Raw genomic sequence first — 25,589 nt, 5'->3', positions numbered from 1 at the left:
AGACTGGGATAGTGGTAGACCATTGTAAAGTATTTGGGGATCTATTGATGAAGTGCTTTATATAAGAGTTTAGTATTAGTGATCATTATTGCCACCAACACTTAGGATACCAAAATGGCCCTTTTGCAAGGTTTCACTGGTTTATTTTTGCTTCAGCAACAAAGAGTCTCTTGGCTGTTTCAGCTACGAAGACAATTGACCAGGTTGTTGTAGGTGGTCAGCTTCAGTATAAACACCCTCGTGATGTGAAAGCACCAACCTTTGGAGGGCAAATACACTGATGACATTCTTGTTGGTTCAAACTGGTGAATCACTGCAGCTGATGGTCATCTGGCTGGATAAGAAGCAACACATATTGATCTGGTTACTAATTCAGGTAAAACTAAGTCCTTGGCCATCACCATCAAAACGTCTCCAGCTCCAGATTACATCTGCTCAGTATTAATCTGCCTGGAAACAGCATCGAGCAGGTGGCAGCAATAAGCTTTTAGAGCTGACTGAAAACTATAATTCTTCATGCAAAAATTCCATTCATAGTTTTTGTTTTTTTTATTTTATTTTTAATTCGACAAAATTTTTTTGCTTGTGAGATCCCAAGTCTATGAAAGGTGTGTGTGTGTGACTGGTACCCATTCTAAATACTGTCTAATTGGCACCCCTTCGTAGAGAGCCTTTTGTTTAGTTTCACTAATGAAGATCCAGAGTTATAATTGACTACAATGTACATACAGTCCTACAACTGGTTTGTGTCCTATTTATGGTTAGTATTGTATACAGTAGAAGAAAATAAATAGTGAGGGATTGGTTTGTAGTTACATGCAAACATATGCTGCTGTTTGCATCTTGGTGGGATGCCTTGAAGGAGTAACAAGTGAATGGGTAGAATTAATATGACCTATTCTGTACCTGTATCCTGGTTTAACCCATGTCAAATAAGTGAGGAAAAAATACCCAGTGACTGCTAAGTGAAATATCTGTTTGTTTATGTTTCATATGAAGAGGACAGAGACTGGTGTGTGGAAGAGACTGTCCAGTGGGAATCTTACCTTTATACTACTTCTGGTCTTTTTTTGGGCCTGGTTCTGCTTTCTATTAGGTCAAACGGCATAAATGGATACACTTTAATTTACAAGGGTGTAGGAGAATCAAAACCTATATTGAAATCTTATCTTTACTCTTTCACTTATGGAATATTTTTTCATTTAATAAAAATGAGATTTTTAAATACAGCAGTGAAGAAAGTCTACTGATTTACATACAGGCACTTCCAGGAATTACTGGAAAGAAAAGGTTGTATACATCCACAGGTGTCTTAATTTAGATAGCAAGCTTCTACAGGACTCTCCGTCAATCAGCTAAGCAGCATTTGTGGTGTTCGTAATGTAAAATTGCACTAAGATAGTTAAAACACGTTACTTGTCTAATATCACTTTTCCATGTGTATAATTCCTATGCATGTCAGAGATGTTGAATGCCCATAAATGGGAGAGGGGGATGATCCCTAAAACAGTTTCTATTAAAATGTGGTCCATGCTATGGACAAACATTAAAGAGCCCTATTTTTAAGAAAATCCCCACTAAATAAAGATAGTGGTAAAGAGCAAGTGAAGAACCATACATCAAACATAGACAACATTCAGAAAATGTTTTGCTCCTTTTACTATGTGAGGGTCTCCTACTAGGGAGGTGTTTATATATTGAACTTGTATTGCTTTAGGCCAAGGTTTTCTAAAGTGCCCTGGTGATTTTTGGATGCCTCAATTTTTCTGTTCTACTCATTAAAAGGGTCTGACTTTTTTATGACTGCTGAGCACCCATTCTCTGAAATTCAGGTTCTTTAGAACTAGCACTAGTCTCTTCAGAAAATCTTGGCTCTAACTTTCAGTTCCAGAATCTTTGAATAAGTGTTCTTCTGTAAAAATCAGAAATCTTTAGCTCAGGCATGATTGAAACCCTTGTGTTCATTAAAACTGCAAATGAACTAAAATATGATCCTGTACAACCAAACCTGAGTTTTTGTTTGTGAAACGGAGACATTTTAAATAATTTTTTGTTTATAAAGTTGGGGTCTGAGTTAATAGTGTGAACTATGTAAAAACAGAGATTAGAAGAGTAGGAATAGGGAGGTATTTTAGTCTCTGAATATATGGCATTGTTGACACCAATATACATATTGGAATATTGAGCACAGTTCTGGTGTTCACATTTTAAAGTTAAAAATTACAGAGGATGTGCAGAAGAGAGCTAGAAAAATGATTCAAGGGCTGGAGAGAGTAAATGCCCTACAGTGAGAAATTTAACATAATGAGATGAAGCGCTTTGTCAAAAAGAAGCATGAGAAATTACTTGATTATGGTGTGGAAGTTCCTTCCCTGGCAAAAGATACTAGGTATTAAAATCTACTGGAGAAAGACATAACAAGAACCAGTAGTTGGAAGCTGAAGTCAGACAAATTCAGACTGGAAATAAGGCATAAATTTTTGAAAGTAAAGGTGATCAACCATTGGAACCAACTACTAAAAAGTGGTGGATTGTCCGTTTTGAAGTCTTCAAGACTGGATACCTTTCTGAAAGATATCCTTCACTCAGACACAATTATTGGGCTCAGTACAGGGGTAAAGGGGTGAAATTTAATGGCTTGTGATATACAGAACATGAGACTGGCCTTAAACTTTATGAATCTGAGTACTAATTTTTAAAATTTTATTTACTAATTGTTTGTAGTATTTTAAACTGCTAATTGAAACATGCCTAAATGAACTTCTTTGTGTAATAACGTTTCAGGTTGATTTAATATGTGGTGGGAAGTGCTACAACATAAACTCAGTTGGAAGGCTTAAGAATTTGACTTGTTTTACATTAAAATCAGCATTGATCTACATCAGTCAGATGCAAAATAAGGTGTAAGAATATAAAATTAACCCCCCACAAATACAGTTTCTCTTATTTTCAAAATCGAAAATAACTAAATTTGCTACATTTTGTTGTGGGTTTTGAAAATATGGAGCTGTTACAAAAATAAATTAAGTACAATAATTCCTAACAAGTGTGTGTGTTGTGTGCAAAAAATGATCTGTCAGTACATTAACTAACTAAATATTAACTATTGAAGTATTTGGTTGTGGAGAGAGGATGTTGGCATATAACAATATATTGTTTGCTAGGTAAGAAGATATCCAAAATATTTAAAATATATATATGTGAACCTGTTTGTGCACTCTTTTCTTACAGGTCAGATACCCCTCTAATTTACAAAGCTGTACCAAGCTGGTTTGTAAGAGTAGAGCACATGGTGGAGAAGCTGTTGGAGAACAATGGTCAATGCTACTGGTACTGTATCTTGCATATATTTATTATTTCATTTCTGCTTATTAATACACTGTGATAATTACTGGCTTGTTTCCATTCTACCCTTCTGGAGCTAAGTTAGTGAGATGGTGATAGTGACCAAATCTCCAGGAGTAACTAACGACCTCCAATAATAATAAAGGCTTCAAATTGGGACATAAGATTGAGGCAGTGTTCCTGGCACCAATAAATAGGGACAGAATCAAACTCCACATAAATACACGTAGTCTCACAGCTGTCTGAAATACCCATATGTCTTTACCCACATATACATTTCCAGAGAAAAACTAGTTTTAGATTAATTTTTATGGTTGAGTACCGATCAGTAATTTGGGATAAAATATGTTATAGGGATACTGCAGTTATCCCCAAACTAAGGAAATCCAGAGCAAATGTTAAGCTTAAAAGAAATCTGAACGTGTTTAAGGTGTGGAAATGCACCATTGAGGCATAACCTCATCTTTGTCCTTTAGAGACACTATGCAATAACATATGATTATGATTAAATTATTATGTTTATGGTTCCAAATCATATTACATTGGTTTTTGGACAGTTGCTTGCATGTTGTCCTTACATTGCAGAGTTACAGTTGTTTGTCCTAACTGTGCAGTTCAAAAATTTTAACAAGAAAAAAAAGTGACAACTCTGTAATCATATATATAACACACTGAATTAATGATAGGACTGGAGGGGTCATCTAGTCCAGTCCCTGCACTCATGGCAGGACTAAGTATTATCTAGACCATCCCTGACAGGTGTTTGTCTAGCCTGCTCTTAAAAATCTCCAGTAATGGAGATTCCCTAACCTTCCTAGGCAATTTATTCCAGTGTTTAACCACCCTGACAGTTAGGAAGTTTTTCCTAATGTCCAACCTAAACCTCCCTTGCTACAATTTAAGCCCATTGTTTCTTGTCCTGTCCTCAAAGGTTAAGAAGAACAATTCTTCTCCCTCTTCCTTGTAACAACCTTTTATGTATTTGAAAACTGTAATCATGTCCCCTCTGTCTTCTCTTTTCCGGATCAAACAAACCCAGTTTTTTCAATCTTCCCTCATAGGTTATGTTTTCTAGACCTTAAATCATTTTTGTTGCTCTTCTCTGGACTCTCTCAAATTTATCCACATCTTTCCTGAAATGTGGCGCCCAGAACTGGACACAATACTCCAGTCGAGGCCTAATCAGCGTGGAGTAGAGTGGAAAAATTATTTCTCGTGTCTTTCTTACAACACTCTTACTAATACATCCCAGAATGATGTTTACTTTTCTTGCAACAATGCTACACTGTTGACTCATATTTAGCTTGTGGTCCACTATGACCCCCAGATCCCTTTCCACAGTATTCCTTCTTCGGCAATCATTTCCCATTTTGTATGTGTGCAACTGATTGTTCCTTCCTAAATGGAGTACTTTGCATTTGTCCTTATTGAGTTTCATCCTATTTACTTCAGACCATTTCTCCAGTTTGTCCAGATCATTTTGAATTATAATCCTATCCTCCAAAGCATTTGCAACCCCTTCCAGCTTGGTATTGTCCGCAAACTTTATAAGTGTACTCTCTGTCATTATCTAAATCACTGATGAAGACATTGAACAGAACCAGACCCAGAACTGATTCCTGTGGGACCCCACTCGTTATGCCCTTCCAGCATGACTGTGAACCACTGATAACTACTCTCTGGGAATAGTTTTCCAAACAGTTTTGCACCCACCTTATAGTAGTTACACATAGGTTGCATTTCCCTAGTTTGTTTATGAGAAGGTCACACGAGACTGTATCAAAAGCTTTACTAAAGTCAAGATATACCACATCTACTGCTTCCCCCACAAGCGCAAGGCTTGTTACCCTGTCAAAGGAAGCTATCAGTTTGGTTTGACACGATTTGTTCTTGACAAATCCATGCTGACTGTTACTTATCACCTTATTATTTTCTAGGTGTTTGCAAATTTTTAACTTGTTCTTTTTCCTATTTTACCCTCTGATCCTACCTCATTTTCACTGGCATTCACTATGTTAGACATCCCACCCATTACCACCAACCATTACCACCCATTACCACCATCCCATCCCATTACCACCAACCTTCTTGGTGAAAACCGAAACAAAAAAGTCATTAAGCACCTCTGCCATTCCACATTTTCTCTTATTATTTCCCCTCCCTCATTGAGTAATGGGCCTACCCTGTCCTTGGTCTTCCTCTTGCTTCTAATGTATTTGTAGAATGTTTTCTTGTTACCCTTTGTCTCTAGATAGTTTGATCTCGTTTTGTGCTTTGGCCTTTCTAATTTTGTCCCTACATACTTATGTTATTTGTTTATGTTCATCCTTTGTAATTTGACTTAGTTTCCACTTCTTATGGGACTCTTCTTTCAGTGTCAGATCATTGAGGATCTCCTGGTCAAGCCAGGGTGGTCTCTTGCCATACTTCCTATCTTTCCAGTGCAGTGGGATAGTTTGCTCTTGTGCCCTTAATAATGTCTCTTTGAAAAACTGCCTACTGTCTACAATTGTTTTTTCCCTTAGATTTGTTTCCCATGGGACCTTACCTACCAACTCCCTGAGTTTGCTAAAGTCTGTCGTCTTGAAATCCATTGTCTTTATTTTGCTGTTCTCCCTCCTACCACTCATTACCCTATACACCTCTACCCCGATATAACACGACCCGGTATAACACGGGTTCGCATACATGCAGTAAAGCTCTGACAGTAAAGCTCAGAGTAGTGTGTTAAGGGTGCCGGGCCGGGTCTGAGGGGTTGGATAAGGGGCAGAGGGTCTCGGGGGTGGTCAGGGGCTCCTCCTGCCCCCCCCCCCATCTCACCCCCCAGGATCTGGGAGGCAGGAGCTGTGTGGAGGAAGCACTTGTGGGGCCCCGCAGTCCCAGAGTGGCCCGAGGGATTAGCGGGAGGCCAGGAGGAGACGGCTCTGCTTCCCTGGCCCAAGCCGTGTCGCCTGGGGGAAGGGATCCCCCCCGCACTCACCAGCAGTGCAGCAGCCCGTCTCCAGCCTGCTCCACTCTGCCAGCTCCCAGCCGCAGTGCTCCACTTCCCGCCACAGGTGAGTGCAGGACCTTTCCCCAACCCTGTCCCCCAGTGACACGGCTGGGGCCAGGGCAAGGAAAGCGGAATGGGCTGGGGCCGCGTCTCTCCACTTCCCGCCGCCAGTGAGTGCGGAGGTGTCCTTTCCACAACTTCCCCACACTCACCGGCGGCGGGAAGCAGAGCACTGCGGCTGGGAGGTGGCACAGTTGAGTGGGCTGGGGCTGCGTTGGTCTGCTTCCTGCCGCTGCCTGTGAGTGCCTGTCAGGGAGCGGGGTGTGTGGATAGGGGTCGGAGCAGTTGGGGGACAGGGAGCCGGGGGGTGGGGTAGGGGGTAGGGTCCTGGCGGTGATTAGGGATGGGGGGGTCTCTGGAGGGGGCCATCAGGGAACAAAGGGGGCCAAAGCAAGTGGCCTCCCCTATAAAGCGGTGAGTGTTTTTTTGTTTTTTTTTGTCTCCCCAGGACCGGGTTATATCTGGGTAGAGGTGTATTTTCATGATCACTTTCACCCAAGCTGCTTTCCACTTTCAAATTCTCAACCAGTTCTTCCCTATTTGTCAAAATAAAATCTAGAACAGCCTCTCCCCAGTAACTTTCTCCACCTTTTTGAAATAAAAAATTGTTTCCAATACATTCCAAGAACTTGTTGGATAATCTGTGCCCTGCTGTGTTGTTTTCCCAACAGATGCCTGGGTAGTTGAAGTCTCCCCATCACCACCAAGTCCTGTGCATTGGATGATTTTGTTAGTTCTATATAAAAAGCCTCATCCACCACTTCTTCCTGGTTAGCCGGTCTGTAATAGACCTCTGCCATGACATCACCTTTGTTTTTTACCCCTTTTATCCTTACTGAGAGACTTTCAACAAGTCTGTCTCCTATTTCCATCTCAGCCTCAGTCCAAGTGTATACATTTTTAATATAGAAGGCAACAGCCCCTTCCTTTTTCCTCTGCCTGTATTTCCTGAGCAAGCTGTACCTTTCTATACAAATATTCCAGTCATGCATATTATCCCACCAAGTCAAACTGTGATGCCAACTATGTCATAGTTGTGTTTATTTACTAGCATTTTGAGTTCTTCCTGTTTATTCCCCATACTTCTTGCATTACTATACAGACATCTAAGATACTGATTTGATTTCTCTCCCCTTCCCCCCCTGCCCCAGTTCTGTCATGTCTCTCCTTTATCCCTGCTATAAGAGCCCATGTTCCCCCCCAAATTCTGACCCTTCTCCCAGGTGTCCATGTTTTTGACTTACCTGATTTCTCATTGCTCATTGCCAGGGCAGCATATCGGTTTTCCATCACCATCGTGGGTGGGGTGGGAGTAGGGATGGAGTACTGCCCGTTGCTGGAAGTAACCAGCAGCCAGAGTGCTCCCTATGATAGAGCCATATCCTTCTACCCCCAGTGGTGTGACAGCAGTCCTCTGTAGCGGGATAGCTTCCTCAGCCTTGGAAGTCTCCATATGAATACTGGCAATGAATTCCGCGTGGGCACGGATGCTCCTCAGCCTAGCCACCTCTTCCTGTAGCTCTCCAACCTGCTTCCTGAAAGATTCCACTAGCAGGCACCTTTCACACTGGATGGTCCCCCCCGCAGCCCGGCTTTCTGTGAGTGGGAAATGCAGGCCACAGTCTCTGCAAGTCCACACCAGGATTTGGGTAGAGGCATCCATGGTTAGGTTGTTTGGATACAGGCAGAGGTGGAAGAGACAGGAGCAGTTTTGGCACTGGTGATGTGGCCCTTCCTAACCATAGCGATTATATTATGACTCCCTCCCACAAACTCCCTCCTAACTCCCCTGTTTGTGGTCCCCTTGGTTGCTTAGTCTCTGGCTTTTAAGGCCTTCTCTCTTAGGTCAGCCCTACCCCCTCGTTGATCACAAGGCTGATTGAGGCTGATCAAAGATGATCAAGGATAATCCAGGGAACAAAGGCTCAAACAGTCTGCAGACACACAATCCCAACTGACCCAGTATCTGAAATAACTAAAATAGCCTGAAAGAGAAAGGAAAAAGACAAACAGCCAAGCAAACTCACTCACCCCAAGGTTAGTACTCTCACCTTGTTTGTTCAGCAGGGGGATCTTTGGTTAAAAATGGGTATCCATGGCAAATAAACCAAATAATACTTTTAACATATAAAATGAATGCCTTATGTGAAAAAAAATTAAATATCTGTGTACCATAATTAACTAAGGCTTTACTGAAGAGGCAAAAGGAGTGAATTATTGGAGATGGCAGCCATTTTGAGATGCTAAGGCTTTGTGACTCAGCTGTGTGCTGACAGCACTCAGGTCTGTCATTCTGCACACTGACACAGCATTTATTGTTCCAAAGATTGTCCTAGTGCCTTCCTTCCTTCCTTCTCCCACCCCAATATGAGTCCATGATAAGAAGCTTGACAGGAAAAGGGAAAAGAGGATGAAAATGTACCCTCACAAATGAGGGGAAGGGGGGGAAGAGGAGCAGAATAGAGAACCTTTTGGTTCTACAGTGCTACTTCACTGGTTGTCCAGTGTTTAAATACCCTGATGATAAGACAGCTCAGAAAGTGAAGGCTTTAGTGCAGTATACTCTGGGACTCTCAAACTGTAGCCCAGTTTGAGGAGTGACTTGAATTAATTTCTGCCATCCCTGTGCTCCTTTTTAGCAGGTGGATAGCAATTAAGATCTCCCTAAATAGCTCTTATGAAACTTGGCTTGCATGGAAGATTTTTTTTAAAGTGATATGCCTGCTGTGAATATTAATTGACATGAGAGAAATTAAGTAGCTTCTTGTTGTAGATTATCCAGAATGCTTCAGAGGTGGCTCATTAAGTGTCCAGTAAGCAAATGAACAGCTTGGATTTATAAGGCGGTTTTATACTTAATATTGCTTTCAGTTTTCAGTAGCAGAGCATACTGCTGTTCTGCTTTTGGGGAAAGTAATGGAAGGAGGAGGTAAAAGTGTTTTGCCCTCTGTTTGAATTAGCTTTTACAAGAAGTTTTTACTGTTCTGATGACTGAGAATGAGTATACATGTTGATTTGCCTGATGTCAATTTGAAAACTACAGTTATTTATTCATTAATAAGGAAAAGGAGTGTTTCAATAGTAAAAACAATATCTGTTTAATGGACTTTTAATCTTAGTATGGAGAGGGCATTTAGGGGTAGAACTTGAAGGTATATCCACCAAGGGCGACATTCATCCTGATCCAGGGGATCTCCACTTGAATTCTACTTAATCATCATGTTGAGGATTTAAGTGATGTCTACAGCCTTATGTACATCATTTGCACTGGAGATAAACTTGACCCCAAATGTAGACAGCTGTCGTCGAAAAGATAGGCTTATGCTAATAGTATAAGATACTGATGAAAAGTATGACAGTAATTTAAAAAAAAATTATGCTTCCCCATCTAGTGACTTTGTTAATGGACAATATTCGTAACTCTTAATTACAAGAAAGTAGTTTGTCTTGGGAAAAATTGCCTGTTCAGACGACACACGTGCTGTAAGTTAACTGAACGCCTTATTTTTTTTTTAAAGGCATCCTGTAAAAGCAATGATGTTTTACGGGTTGGCATAATCTCTTCTTTGTGGCTTCACTGACACAGGGAAGCTTGTATTTTTATAAATGTCTTGTAAAATTATGCTGATTTCTCTAGCATGTGATTGCATAAAAAAATTATTTAAAAGCATCCAGGATATAGTATTTAACAAAAAATCCTTATGTAGCAAAAACTACATGAGTTTTAGACTCTCTCAAAAAAGGCTGCTCACAGAAAACTTTTCTCTTCTGTGTACCATAAGTCTCACTTACGTGAACCACAGCCTTGGGGCTTGATTTCAGAGTTGCTGCGGTAATTTCCCGCTGACTTCAGTTGTAGGTATTCAGGATGTCTCAAAACCAGGTGCTTTGTGTTGCAGTGATTTGGCCATTTTGATACGGTCTTGGGAGTAGGACCTAACTTTTTAAATTCTGATTTGGGTTCTTTGGGCTTCAGCATCTCCTAAAAATAGGAAAACTGGAAATAGTTGCCTTTTGGGCTGTATTAACCTTTGCAAAATGAGTTTTATGGCTGTCTTGCTTTTATAATTAAAACAAATGACTGTTAAGAATATTGTCCCTTAAGAATATTCTCTCTCTTCTTATAGATGTTGCTTTTGACAAAGCAGATTAAATTTTAAACATAGTTTGACAAACTTTATAACCTAATTGAATTCCTAATTAGTTTTTTAATGAATTAACTTACCACTAATACATTTTTGAACAGGCATGGCTTTAAAGCTAGCAACTGTCTTCATTTTTAAAAATGAGCTAGTAATATCGTAAAAGAATGCACGAGCAAATGGAACAGTAATACTTCAAAGTTAAGTAGGAGCTCAGAGCTTTACAAAAAAGCTTTTCTATCTTCTATGACTGAAGTTGGTTGTCTACCCATTTTATAGCCAGGGAGGTGGAAGTACAGACATTGTGTGACTTGCCAAATGTCTTGAAGCAAGTGTGGTAAAACTGGTAAACAAAACTCAAGAGCCCTGATCCCCAGTGCCAATAAGCCAAGGTCCCTTACCTAAGGCTCTGCTGCATGAACATTTCCCCTATGTTTCCTATACAAGGTTAGAATTGCTGGAATTACACTTCATTTTGTAACCTTGGACAAATCACTTCATCTTGTTGCTTCAGTTTCCCCATCTATAAAAGAGGGATAATACTTCCCTACCTTACACTGGAGTTGGAAGTCTGTGTAATTTATATTTGAGTTGATGAGGACTGTAGAAAAATGTGGAAATAAAAAGGAGATATGTAGAGTCAGCTGTTGCATGTAAATTTCAGTTTTAAAAAGGTCTCCCTTTTCTCACCCTCTCTCACCTACTTGTACTACTGCGATTAAGTTTGGCCAAAGGGTACGCATGTGACTAGTTATCAAAAACTCTACCTCCAGGCAGGACCCACCAACTTCCAGATCAGGCATTCTTTGTATCTAAAGTAAAAGCCCCATCACGGGGGCAATGAAGAATGATGAAAGGGGAGAAAGACAGATGCAAAAGACAATAAATGACTTCATTTTATTTTTAAAACCATCCTAGCCTGTTACATTTCCCACCTTCAGGAGGCTTGATTGCACAAAGCATTACATCAGGGGTCGGCAACCTTCGGCACACGGCCCATCAGGGTAATCCACTGGTGGGCTGCAAGACATTTTGTTTATGTTGACAGTCTGCAGGCATGGCCCCCCCATGGCCAATGGGAGAGGCGGCCAGCACGTCCTTGCAGCCCCCTGCAGGTCCCATTGACTGGGAATGGCGAACTGTGGCCCTTGGGAGCTGCGAGGGGCCATGCGTGCGGATGGTCAACGTAAACAAAATATCTCGCAGCCCGCCAGCAGATCATCCTGATGAGCCACATGCTGAAGGTTGCCGACCCCTGCATTAGTTAATGGGAAACTCTGAGAGAAGACTCATCAGCCAGTTCTTACCTTTTCTCCATCTTGTTCCCAACTAGAAGCAAGGTCCCAAGGTCATATTTTTTTTTCTCTTTAAAAACAATCCTATCAGCTATTAAATCTAGTGCAAAAATCTATATTGATAATTTTGCAGCATTAAAAGCGGAAAGTCAGAAAATGTTAAGATTCTAATAATAATTACTTTTCATGCTTATAATGCATAACTGATATTTTTTATAATTAGTGATTAAGTTGTGTATATAAACCAGATCACTAGCTGGTACAAATGTAGTATGGGCTCACTTGCACGAGCTGAGGATCTGGCCTCCTGAATGTGATGGTATGTTACTATAGCTAAATAATGATTTTGCACTTTTTTACTTGTGAATTTTGCAAATTCGTTTGTTGCAAATTTTAACTTTCGGTGTCAATTTGATGGTTAAAAGAAAAGGAGTACTTGTGGCACCTTAGAGACTAACCAATTTATTTGAGCATGAGCTTTCGTGAGCTACAGCTGATCTGATGAAGTGAGCTGTAGCTCACGAAAGCTCATGCTCAAATAAATTGGTTAGTCTCTAAGGTGCCACAAGTACTCCTTTTCTTTTTGCGAATACAGACTAACACGGCTGTTCCTCTGAAATTTGATGGTTAATACTTGAAAAGATAGCAGTTTGTTTTTATGGATGAGAAAGCTAACCCTGGGGATTTAACTTGTTTTAGCCCATTGATTTAACTTGAAGGATTTTACTACACCTTTTTCAACTTCCAGCAATAAAATTAATTCTGTAAGTCCCTTTTTTTGCTGTCTATCAGTGAAGCTTTAGTTAAGAATAACAAATGGATATTTTTTGCCCATGTAAGCTGTTTAATTTTAAATGTGAAAGTTATATTTCTTTTATTTGGCATAAGTAGGGACTTTTTTTAACCAAACACCTGTAACTTCCTACTTTTTAAAATATGATAATAGAATTGTCATTTTTTGTCTGTGATCCAATATATTTAGTTTCCTTCAAGGCATCCACAGTTGCCTAAGCATATAGCAAAGTCCAACACTAGATGGTAGCATTTACTGGGGAGAACGCAAACTTCATTCTGTCGTCTAGACTGGGATGCAAAAGAAAACTGCCAAAGTAACTCAATGTTTGTGTTATTTTAGGACAATGTAAGCGAGAGGGCATTATCACTGGTAAAAATCAGATTTAGTGTAGGTTAGAGTAATTTAAGGTCTTTTCTAGCAGTCCTGACACCTGGATTCTGATACAATAAACGTGCTATTCCTGCTCAAGGACTCTAGAGCAGAGACTACCAATTGTGACAATCTGTGGCGAATGTTCTTCCTCCCTAATGAAGTGGCCACAAAAAAACACCGTCACTTGCCAGTTAAGGGATTAGTTGAAATAAGGACTCCAGATTTGGAAGACTAATTGACTCACCTACTTTTAACAACAAGTCGCTGGAGAATTTACTAAATTATCAGTAAATACATTATGTTGAATGTCTGTCCTTTTATATGTCTGTAAAAATATTAATGTATATGTGTTGAACAGGCTAATTTGTACTCCAGTGTAATGTACTTTTGCATGCAAAGGTCAAAACATTTTAAAGAAAATGGTGTGGAAAGAATAGCAGTAGAAGGAGGGCTTTATTTCAGTAAGTGAAAGGTTGCACTTGAAAATGCAAATTTTTCAGCATCATTGGCCAGATTAGGATATTAAGAGTAAGTAGCATAGTGTCTGCGTCGTGTAAAGTAAAAATCGTTGAGAGCTTGTGTGAAGGATCCTTCCCCACTCTGAACTCTAGGGTACAGATATGGGGACCTGCATGAAAACCTCCTAAGCTTACTTTTACCAGCTTAGGTTAAAACTTTCCCAAGGTACAAACTATTTTACCTTTTGCCCTTGGACTTCCGCTGCCACCACCAAACGTCTTACCGGGTTTATTTTTGGGAAAGAGCCGTTTGGAAACGTCTTTCCCCCCAAAATCCTCACCAAAACCTTGCACCCCCCTTCCTGGGGAAGGTTTGATAAAAATCCTCACCAATTTGCATAGGTGACCACAGACCCAAACCCTTGGATCTTAAGAACAATAAAAGAAACATTCAGTTTCTTAGAAGAAGAATTTTAATAGAAGAAAAAGTAAAAAGAATCACCTCTGTAAAATCAGGATGGTAAATACCTTTCAGGGTAATCAAAACATAGAGAATCCCTCTAGGCAAAACCTTAAATTACAAAAAGACACAAAGACAGGAATGTCCATTCCATTCAGCACAGCTTATTTTCTCAGCCATTTAAACAAACAGAATCTAACGCACATCTAGCTAGATTACTTACTAAGTTCTAAGACTCCATTCCTGTTCTGTCCCCAGCAAAAGCATCACACAGACAGACCCAGACCCTTTGTTTCTCCCTCCCCCCAGCTTTGAAAGTATCTTGTCTCCTCATTGGTCATTGGTCAGGTGCCAGCGAGGTTATCCTAGCTCCTTAACCCTTTACAGGTGAAAGGGTTTTTCCTCTGGCCAGGAGGGATTTTAAAGGTGTTTACCCTTCCCCTTATATTTATGACAGCTTGCTTGTATGTGTACTTTGTATAAAAAGAGTGGGTTCTCAACCTTTTTCTTTCTGAGGCCCCCCTAATGTGTTATAAAAACTCCATGGCTCACCTGTTGCACCACATTTGGTTTTCGGCATATAAAAGCCAGGGTCGGCATTGTGGGGTAGAAAGCAGGGCAATTGCCTGGGGCCCCACACCACAGAGGGCCCTGCAAAGCTAAGTTGCTCAGGCTTCAACTTCAGCCCCAGGTGGCAGAGCTCAGAGCTCCAGGCTTTAGGTCTGCACAGTGGGGCTTTGGCTTCCTGCCCTGGGCTCCAGTGAGTCTAACACTGGCCCTGCTTGGTGGAGCCCCTGAAACCTGCTCGTGGCCCCCACAGGGGGCCCCGGACCCCTTTTTGAGAACAGCTGCTCTAAAATGTTTGTTGCTATGAGAAACAGGGTAGGATAGCAAAGGAAAATATTACCATACAAAAAAGACTGAAAATACTAATAATTTCAAAAATTAGTAGGGCACATATGGAAAGAATACAGTTTCCTTTTACTGAGGTGACCCTAACTCTTTGTGTAGGGTAGATGGCATGTGGACTATTGTAATAAACTTCCATGAGCTGGAAGGGAGAGATTCTTTTCTTGAAAATTCTGCATGTCTTTGCAAACTGTTGATTTTTTTTTCATCTCTATTAATCCCCTTGCTACATGTTAAATTAGGTCTATGACATAGTATTGGAGCTAATTAAAGTGTCAGAATGGCATGAGAATTCACTTTACTTTTCTCCTTGAATTAAAACAATTAAAAATTAATTTGAGGCACATTGAGAGTTGCTTATTGTAGGATAAATTAACACAAAGGAGATTTTAGATTCTAGGGTTTTTGAGGTCTAGATGCCTGTTTAAAAAGGCAGTAATTGTAAATGTTATACTAAGTTGAGACTACTTTTTCAACCAAAATGTGTTTAGATTTTCAGGAAACCTTGGTGTTTGAAATTGAGGGACTAGTGCTGTTTATTAGATTCTACTTACCCCTCCATTAATACAGTTTACTTGTGATGTGCAGCAACCACACTGGTTTCTGGTTTTAGGATTTGCTTGAAGAGAGAATTCCCATTATGCCAAAGGGCAGATTAGTTTTGGGCCCCAGATAAGATTAAACAAATTAACATTTGAGACCTAAAATAGGATTTGAGCTTGTAGAAGAGGAAGAAAACTAGTGCAGTAGCTTACTCCTCCATCATACTATCTTTCTTATTCTAGTCAAGGAAATTCCCTTTTTTCCCTGTAACTCTTAAAATAGTGTATGGTTAAATGTTTGGCTTTTGCACTAAATTTCAGGATGTTAAAAATGTGTGTCTTAAAATAGCTCATAGCCCAAGAAGCTTCTTTTAATCATTAGAAATTTATCAAGTGAAACTTGACTAACTATAGCTAAGTTACTGTGGCTTTCAGAAGAATGTAGTGAATAAAAATAGTTGATGGATGAAAAAGAATGAGTATATATTAAATATTTAATGTACTTAAAGCTATATAATCAGACACATAATTTCAGCTAACAGTTAAAGTCGTTTTGGTGGCAAAGTAAGTGACATTTCTGCTATAGCAGTATTTGACAGTACTATTTACTTGAATATTTACACTGTTGTCTTCAGCAAGACATGGAAATAATAGTGATGAGACAGTAGTCCTATACCTTGTGCTGGGAGGAAGAAATGGAGAAAGGTGTGGCAACTCATTTAGTGTATAGTGCACGTATGAGCTCTGGAGTAGAATGAGTTTAAATCAATATTTAGAATTATAGTACGAGCACCGTGGAAACACTTCAAAGTAGGCTTGTGGAAAAAGAACAGCTGTCTTAGTCTTTCCTGTCAATCATTTTTATTTAATCATTATGTACTCCTTTATGTTTTTTACCCCTGCCCATCAATTTTGAAAATAAAAAACATGTTATATTAGAAAGTACCAGAACTAATTCTAACCAGTATTAGTCTCCAGAATGTTTCTGAATGGAGGTGGAAATTCGAAGCAGATTAACAACAATGAGTTAATTATTTCTATGTGAATATATAATTCAGGACTGGAGCCACTCTCTGCTCTTCTTCTCATCCTACACCTAAGGTCACACAGGCGTAGACACCTCAGATCTTAGACACACTGCAGTATTTACACTTGGAGGACAGGGAAAACAATTTTCCTGTAGAACTTTGGCTGACAAAGATCCTGTTTGAAGGACTTTATATCCCATTGGATCTCATAGCTTGCTTTTTGCCAGCGTAAATTTTGGCATTAGATTCTTAACTTGGGAAGAGGATGGGTCAGACAAAGAAAAATGATAGTTCACAATGGAAGATTGAGGGATAGTAAATCTGGTTTCCATAGAACCTTTTTGCAAAAGCTTGAATTAAAATTTCACTGAAGAAAAGCCCACTTATGTCATTTATAAGGGTTTACATCACTCTGGCAATGTTGGGGCCTTAAAACTTTTACAGGTTTTTATGCTCCTGGGGGAATTGACTGAGAATCGGAACAGTTAACTAACAATAGAATAATTAACGATGTTACTATGCAGACAAGTTGCTACATTTTTGCCTTAGAGAATGAGATCAGTTAACCATCAACAGACACAATAACAAAATGTGGTGGGTTTTTTTGTTTTTTTTTTTTACAAAAGCTATTTTCTTTAACTTAAAAACAAACAAGTTTCAGTAACATGATACTAATACTGAATTAAGTGTTTTTTTCAATTTTCAAGAAGTTCAATTTTACTAGGCAGGCAGGCTGCTACATTTCTGCCTCGGGGAAAGAGCCTTCCTCCTGCATAATGAAAAGACCTACGCTCCTCCATGCCCCTCAAGCCGCAGTATCAAGAGAGAGGGACAGTGTCTCTCACGCTTGTTGGCTGTCTCCTCCCCCTGATAGTGATCAACATCTTGCCTGCAGGCATGCATGCCCAGTGCCCCCCCTGCAGTGATTTGCATCTCTGAAGCTGCTCCAGACAGCTGGGACAGACATGCTGCTGGGGAAGAGACGTGTGTCCCCCTGCAGGTTTCTCTTGTGTTTTTCTGTGCAGGGGGCACAGAAATATGTGGGTCCGCATGAGCGCAGAATTCTGTCAGGATTAGCAGTAGAAGGAGTTGGGGTTTTGGGGGGGATTGAAGAGCAGAGATGAGGTCTCCAGGAAGGGAATGGGTATCTTGGACAGATAGTCTTGATCTTTCTTCAGGAACTACAGGAAGAACATTGAGTATCTCCTTTCCCTTTTGTGATTGGAAGAGCATGATGTGTGGCCAACAGGTTGGGAAGCAAGCTTTGGAAAATTAACTCAAGGACTGTTGCTGTTCCCTGCAACACAATAAGCAAATATTTGTATAGATATTATTTGGAATAGTTAGTGTTCAGTTCATGCATTCTTGTAGAAGTTCTAAATAGAAAGTGCTCTTGATATTTCCTGATGTGCAGAAAAGTCACATATGTCAGACTGGAAAATCAGTAGCTATTTCTGTTGAAACAAAATAAAGGGACAGAGTACCATGTGGCAGAACAATTAGCTGATTGGTAAGACTGTTAGGCTTTGGCATTTGACCAGTCCAAAAATAATTAGTCGATTGATCAGTCACATATTGTCCTTGTTAAAAATGGTTAAACATTTTAAAGCACTAAATTTATTAGAACAGTAACAAAAAATGGGGGTTCACTTGATGAAATAACAGGCAGCAGGTTTAATGCAAACAAGGAAATACTTTTTCACACAATGTACAATTAACTTGTGGAAACTCATGGCCATGGAATGTTGTGGTGGCCAAAAGTATGACTGGGTTCAAAAAAGGACTAGTTAAGTTCATGGAGCCTAGGTCCATCAATGGCTATTAACCAAGACAGTCAGGTCTGTAACCCCATGCTCAGGGTACCCCTAAACCTCTGCCAGAATCCAGGAAGGGCAGACATGGGTTGGTCTCTCCAAAATTGCCCTATTCTGTACATTCCCCCTGAAGCTCTGGTACTGGCCATTGTAAGAGACAGGATACTGGGCTAGATGGACCATGGATCCGACCCAGTATAGCAGTTCTTATGTTCTGATTATACCAATTGATGACCCTCATGTTATAAATCCAACAGAGCAGCATACCGTTGCTGTTAGTGAGCCCCATCTGTAGAAGATGACATGATCTCTATATTGATGACATCTTCATCATCTGGACCCATGGAAAAGAAGCCCTTGAGGAATTCCACCATGATTTCAACAATTTCCATCCCACCACCAACCTCAGCCTGGTCCAGTCCACACAAGAGATCCACTTCCTGGACACTACAGTGCTAATAAACAATGGCCACATAAACACCACCCTATACCAGAAACCTACTGACCGCTATTCCTACCTGCATGCCTCCAGCTTTCACCCTGACCACACCACACGATCCATCGTCTACAGCCAAGCTCTGCGATACAACCGCATTTGCTCCAACCCCTCAGACAGAGACAAACACCTACAAGATCTCTGTCAAGCTTTCTTACAACTACAATACCCACCTGCAGAAGTAAAGAAACAGATTGATAGAGCCAGAAGAGTTCCCAGAAGTTACCTACTACAGGACAGGCCTAACAAAGAAAATAACAGAACGCCACTAGCGGTCACCTTCAGCCCCCAACTAAAACCCCTCCAACGCATTATTAAGGATCTACAACCTATCCTAAAGGATGACCCAACACTCTCACAAGTCTTGGGAGACAGGCCAGTCCTTGCCTACAGACAGCCCCGCAACCTGAAGCAAATACTCACCAACAACCACATACCACACAACAGAACCACTAACCCAGGAACTTATCCTTGCAACAAAGCCCGTTGCCAATTGTGCCCACATATCTATTCAGGGGACACCATCACAGGGCCTAATAACATCAGCCACACTATCAGAGGCTCGTTCACCTGCACATCCACCAATGTGATATATGCCATCATGTGCCAGCAATGCCCCTCTGCCATGTACATTGGTCAAACTGGACAGTCTCTACGTAAAAGAATAAATGGACACAAATCAGATGTCAAGAATTATAACATTCATAAACCAGTCGGAGAACACTTCAATCTCTCTGGTCACGCAATCACAGACATGAAGGTCGCTATCTTAAAACAAAAAAACTTCAAATCCAGACTCCAGCGAGAAACTGCTGAATTGGAATTCATTTGCAAATTGGATACTATTAATTTACGCTTAAATAGAGACTGGGAGTGGCTAAGTCATTATGCAAGGTAGCCTGTTTCCTCTTGTTTTTTCCTACCCCCCCCCCCCAGATGTTCTGGTTTAACTTGGATTTAAACTTGGAGAGTGGTCAGTTTAGATGAGCTATTACCAGCAGGAGAGTGAGTTTGTGTGTGTATGGGGGTGGGGGGGATGTGAGAAAACCTGGATCTATGCAGGAAATAGCCCGACTTGATTATGTAAAGAGTTGTCACTTTGGATGGGCTAGCACCAGCAGGAGAGTGAATTTGTGTGGGGGGGTGGAGGGTGAGAAGACCTGGATTTGTGCTGGAAATGGCCCACCTGTTGATCACTTTAGATAAGCTATTACCAGCAGGACAGTGGGGTGGGAGGAGGTATTGTTTCATATTCTCTGTGTGTATATAAAGTCTACTGCAGTTTCCACGGTATACATCTGATGAAGTGAGCTGTAGCTCACGAAAGCTCATGCTCAAATAAATTGGTTAGTCTCTAAGGTGCCACAAGTACTCCTTTTCTTTTTGCGAATACAGACTAACACGGCTGTTCCTCTGAAACCTGTCATGATCTCTAGTGTTGTACTAAAAGCTAGCATCAGGCTCAGACAATTTCTCTAGAAAAAGGAAGCATGGCTTTATAGCTCAAGGGGAGAGAGAATTCAAATGTTTAAACTTTCCCAGTTATTGTACACATTAAGGGAAATAAATTACTTTTTTTACACATTTTGAGGAGGCAAAGAGAAAACTTTTAAGCATTTTAATGTCACTAGGGGATTGTACCAGCCTCTGGCTATGTTAAATAGGACTAATAATTTAAGGTAATCAAAGTGTCTAAGAACTTCTTAAAAAAAGGAAATTAGTTTCTGTAAGAGCAGTGTAAAGAGAAGTTTTCCACACTGGTAGAATGATGGTCACATGCTAATGTTTGTAATACAGTTTCCACTTGTGATTGGAGATATGGTCTCTGAAGGTCAGTATGAAGAGTGTTACAGTAATAAGTTTCAACTCTAAAAGAATCCGTGAAGCCTGAATATTCTTAATTTCGGTGCAAGAAAGCTTAACCGTTGGATTTCTTTAAGCTATTTCAGCCATAATTACTTGACATTGGTAGTTACAGAGCTTATATTCTTAGCACAAACAAAAAAGGATAGTGTAGTGGAAGATAACTTTTGAAGGTAAAAAGGTCAGAAAACAGGGATAGCTCAGCGGTTTGAGCATTGGCCTGCTAAAACCCAGGGTTGTGAGTTCAATCCTTGAAGGGGCCATTTAGGGATGTGGAGCAAAAATTGGGGATTGGTCCTGCTTTGAGCAGGGGATTGGACTAGATGACCTCCTGAGGTCCCTTCCAACCCTGATATTCTATGATTCTATGATTAGCAAAAAGTTACATCATTTAGTTATCTGTCTCAAGTATTTTTGTTGTCTGATGCTTCCTTAGTTGGCTGAAGAAGCTTTCAGGCCTAGTAGTAATCGCATCCATTAAGATTTCGAATGCACCTGTATAAGCATAAATGAAACTGTTTAAAGAGCCAGTACCTTCAGCAGGTTGCAGGAGAGGTTTTAAGTGCTGGTGGTGTAAGATCTGGCTTGTGGACCAGACTGCCTATACGCCAAGAAATCCTGGATGAATTTTGGGGTGGGAAGGGAAAGTGACTGGAAGAGGCAAGCAATAAATGACTTAGCCTGTTTTTCCGCTCAGTATGTCGAAGGTGAAGAGAAAACCACTAGGTCTTTTTCTCAGGTAATGATCAAAGAGATTCAGCATCATATATATTTAAGGCCAGATTGGACTCTTGTGATCTTGGAGTTTGACCTCCTACGTAACATACGAAATAGAACCTCACCCAGTAATTTCTGTATCAAGTCCGTTACTTCTGTTAGAACTATAGAATGTCTTTTAGAAAAACATCCAGTCTTGATGTTGATACTTCAAGTGATGTAGAATCCATCACATCACCAGAACAATTGTGCCAATTGTTAATTACCTTCACTGTTTAAATAACATAATTTTTTTTAGTCTAGGTTTGGATCTCTATATTTGGATCTGTTAGGGAAAAAGGGTTTCCCTCCCATCTAGGGTTTGGAGGGTAACCTTCCCTGGACTTCTGTATTAGCCAAAGAAACACAGAGTCAGGGCTCTTAGATAAAATGAGGCACTTTAATGCTAGCAAGTACGACAGCTGAAGGGCTCACCAATTCCTACACAGAGGAATATGGCGAAGCCCAGAACAAAGAACAAGATAGAGCTTTTATAGCTTGGTTCAACATACTTTGTGATATCTCTTCCAGTTCAAACCGGTCAACCCCTGTTGGTCTGAGTCCTGAGGTATGAACATGGAGGCCCATCTGTATAAGGAATTCTTTCCCCAAACGGGGAGTACAGGTTACACATAGTTCAAATTCTTTCTACCCATAAACATAGGGAAAGGACAGATAAGCATAGACAGAAGCCTAGCTTTACATGATTATAGGGTTGTTTTCTGGTTCTTTTCTTTATCAGATCATATTATGCCTTTTTCTGCTAGATCAAAGAGCAGTCTGTTATCTGAAACCTCTTTCCAGTGTAGGTACTTGGAGAGGATGATGGTTACTTTTTAACTTTCTGTCGGATAAACTAAATAAAATTTCTTAGAGTCTCTCTCTATAATGCATGTTTTCCAGATCTGGTATTGTTTTTGAAGCTCTTTTCTGAACCCATCCACTTTTTCAATGTCCTGCTTGAAGTGTGGACACAGAACTGGATACAGTAGTCCAGTAATGCTTTCACCAATATCACAGAGAGAGGAAATATCACCTCCCTATTCCTTCTTATTGATATTCCTTTTCTTATACATTCAAGGAGTGCATTAGTCCTCTTAGCTACAGCATTGCCTTGGGACCTCATGTTCAATTAGTTGTCTACAGTGACCTCTTAGTTCTTTCAGTGTGACCACATCTGAGGAGAAATTCGCCCTTCTTTTGTGATCTATGTCCTTTGTTTTTAGACCTTGCATTTGATTGTGTTAAAATGCTGGTTGTTCAAATGAGCCCACCTTACCAAGAAATCAAAGGGTGATTTGTATCCATCACTCTTTACCACCCCACCAATTTCTTTGTTATTGTCCACTAATTATCTTGGTTCTTTTTTTTTTTTTTTTGGTTAGTGAAAAACATACTGAATAGTATTGTCAATAACTGACCCTTGTGAGACCCCACTAGAAACACCTACACTGGATGACCATTACCTATTTACAATTACTCTGAGATCTCTGTCAGATGTTTTTAATGTATTTAATATGGGCTCCATTGGAGGATTTTTTGGGGGGCAGGGGAGGTGGGATAATTCAGATTTTATGGGAGTGTCAGGGCTAAGTCAGATACCTAACACAAATGTATTATTTCAACAGTTACCTTTATTAACCAGACGATTGATCTCATCAAAAAACGCCATCAAGTTTGTGTGTTTGACAAGACCTATCTTCCATAAAACCATGTTGATTGGCATGAATTATGCTACTGTCCTTTAATTCTTTATGGCTTGCCCATTAAGTTCTCGCACCTGTGGTTCTTCAGTTTGGGAATCTGTGATCAGTGGCAGCCTTCTTAAAACAAGAATTGTTGGGTTAATAGTGGGAACAAAGTATTAGAGACTCTCAGCAGGTCCCTATATCTGTCTGGTTCCCCTGAACAGCTACTGCCCTTTTCTCTTTAAACCCTGCTATAGTTCTTTTGTTCTGGTCAAAACCAGTTCAGCAGGCTTAGTAGGAGGTCTAGCCAGAATCCTTAGGGCCAGTAGTTCTGGCTCTGTATGTTAACAGCTGAGGTGTGGCTTAGCTTGAGTTCTGTTCCTTCTCACCTGTTTTTCAAGACAGACCCTTGCTGAGAGAAACCAATATAATCATATAGAAAATACCCCAGTAACAAGGTCAATATACAGTACCATAAGTTATCACAAGATGGCTCCCAATCAGTCAACCTGATACACATTTAAAGAATTCCTTCTTTTTGTCCTTAACCCTGCTGGCCATAGTTTTTTTAATTGATACCTTGAGCTTCCCTTATCAATTGTCAGAATTTACTAACTGTTGATTTATAGTAGTTACGATCTGTTTCTTCGTTTTTCCATTTGTTAATTAATAAATTTTTTTATTGCTGCTTTCACCTCACCATTTAACCGAGATGGCTTCTTAACCAGTGAAGCCTTCTTTAGTGTTTGTGGAATTATTTTTTGGAATCTAACAAAGCATATTTAGACAGACTCACTGTCAGATATTATGGTGATGAGTATTATAGAAAATCCTAACATGGTTGCTTGAAGGATGCCTCTGGAAGAGTTTCTGCTTGAATCACTGGCTGGATAGGCAGGTGAGAATTAGGAAATTCACACTACTACTGGATTGCATACATCTGCATTACATCTGGCTATCATATATTGGACTATATTTGTTTCACCAAACTGATCAATGTTCATACTCTTTGGCAAATTACTCGTTTTGAATTGAGTTGAATTTCATTAAATATTTGAGACTCATAAGTATTGAACTTGAATTTCATTAGTTTTATTTTAATGTTTTGCTTTTCTTGAATTAGTAGACTTCAGAGTTACCATTTTTCCATACTATTTTGCAGACTTGCATGCAAGTACTTTTGAGTCACGGCTACTTCAAATCTTAGAAAAAACAATCAATAAAATATTCCTGTGGATAAGTCAGGATCTCTTTACCCTCTTTCAGTTTTTAATAGTTGGGTGCGGTTTGGGGAGTGGAGTTAGGGGAATATCAACACTGGTGCTATGAGGGATGTAGGTAAAGTCAGTGAAGAAAAAATATTTCAAAAGCACTTAAGTCCCATTGACTCTTCACAATTTAAGACTTAAACTCTATGATCACATGGGTGCTTTTGACATTTTAAATCTTTGAATGTCTTTTTGAAAGTCAAAAATAATTCTGGATATTTTTCCCTTAAATTTTCTATACTCTTACTTGTGTATCTGTGACATTTGGCTTAAACAAATATATCACCAGCTCAGTAATGTTTATAAGCCTATGGCAGTACAGGGTCTGAAAATGTAGTAGTGCCTCGATGTTCAGTGAAACGTCAAAAAAAATGCATTGACTTCATAAGGAATATGCATAATGAATTTTAAGTTCCCAGGGCTGCTTCCTACAACCCACCACTTCTTTTATGTGCTGTGACTTTTAAAATGTTTCTTTAGGCATGAAAGTAATATGCTGTTGACCTCAAAAGTTACCACTTTTTCTATTACATTGTATAGGCACTGAATTGAATTAAACAGTTACGTTTTAAAATGCTCTTCAGCTGTAACTATGTGTTTATAAGGCTGTAAAGCCCCAAATGAGTTATGCAAGTGAATCCCATAATTCTCAAAAAAGTTCTCTCTAGGCCTGAAATGTTGTCTTTATATTGAGCTTTAGCATGCAACTCTTTTTTTATTTTTTTATTGGTGCTTCTATCAGTAAAAAATAATTCTTTAAAAAAAAGTTTTTTTAACTAAAGAACTGGAAAATGCACAAGTTCTTCTTTGAGTGATAGCATATGCCCATTTCCAGTGTAGGTGCACACACACATATATCAGAATGGATGTATGCAACACAGCTCAAAGAACCTGTACAAGAAGGTAACTATCTGAGGTTTGGGTTTGTTTTTTTAACAAATACAGCAAGCTGTGGCCTGTGACTATGTAGAGAATGTGAATAATCAATTGTTAACCAAACTATCAGATTAATTAGTCTTGACATAGTATAATCCTCAACATTGTCTTTGATCTCCTAGATATTTCATACGCTCAGGTCTCGTAGTTAAACATCTCTTAAAGCCCATTAAGCTAGAAATGAAGTCTTCAGAGAGTGCTGCCATTGACTACATTTTTTTTTTTTTAATTTGAGACCCATGAGCAGTTTTACTAAGAGTAAAGCAAGAGCCATCACCTTGTGGGAGAGTTAGTGGATCTGGAACTTTGTTTATTCTCAAGGTTCCATGCTCTGGAATAGTCTCTAACTCATGCAGTGTTGATAGAAGT

General features: G+C 39.8%; 1 protein-coding gene across 1 annotated transcript in view; it reads left to right on the top strand.

Moving 5' to 3' along the window:
- IARS1 (isoleucyl-tRNA synthetase 1) overlaps positions 1–25,589 on the top strand; it is a 191,187-nt gene that overhangs the window by 64,306 nt on the left and 101,292 nt on the right. The window contains exon 15 of the mRNA XM_048856251.2: positions 3,232–3,330. Within this exon, the coding sequence (XP_048712208.1) occupies positions 3,232–3,330 (99 nt within the window). The remainder of the gene's footprint in view (positions 1–3,231; positions 3,331–25,589) is intronic.

The sequence above is a fragment of the Caretta caretta genome, chromosome 7 (assembly GCF_965140235.1).
Source record: "Caretta caretta isolate rCarCar2 chromosome 7, rCarCar1.hap1, whole genome shotgun sequence".
Taxonomy (NCBI): Eukaryota; Metazoa; Chordata; order Testudines; family Cheloniidae; genus Caretta; species Caretta caretta.
Note: the sequence above shows the minus strand (reverse complement) of the source record. Positions and strands in the feature narration are given on the sequence as shown.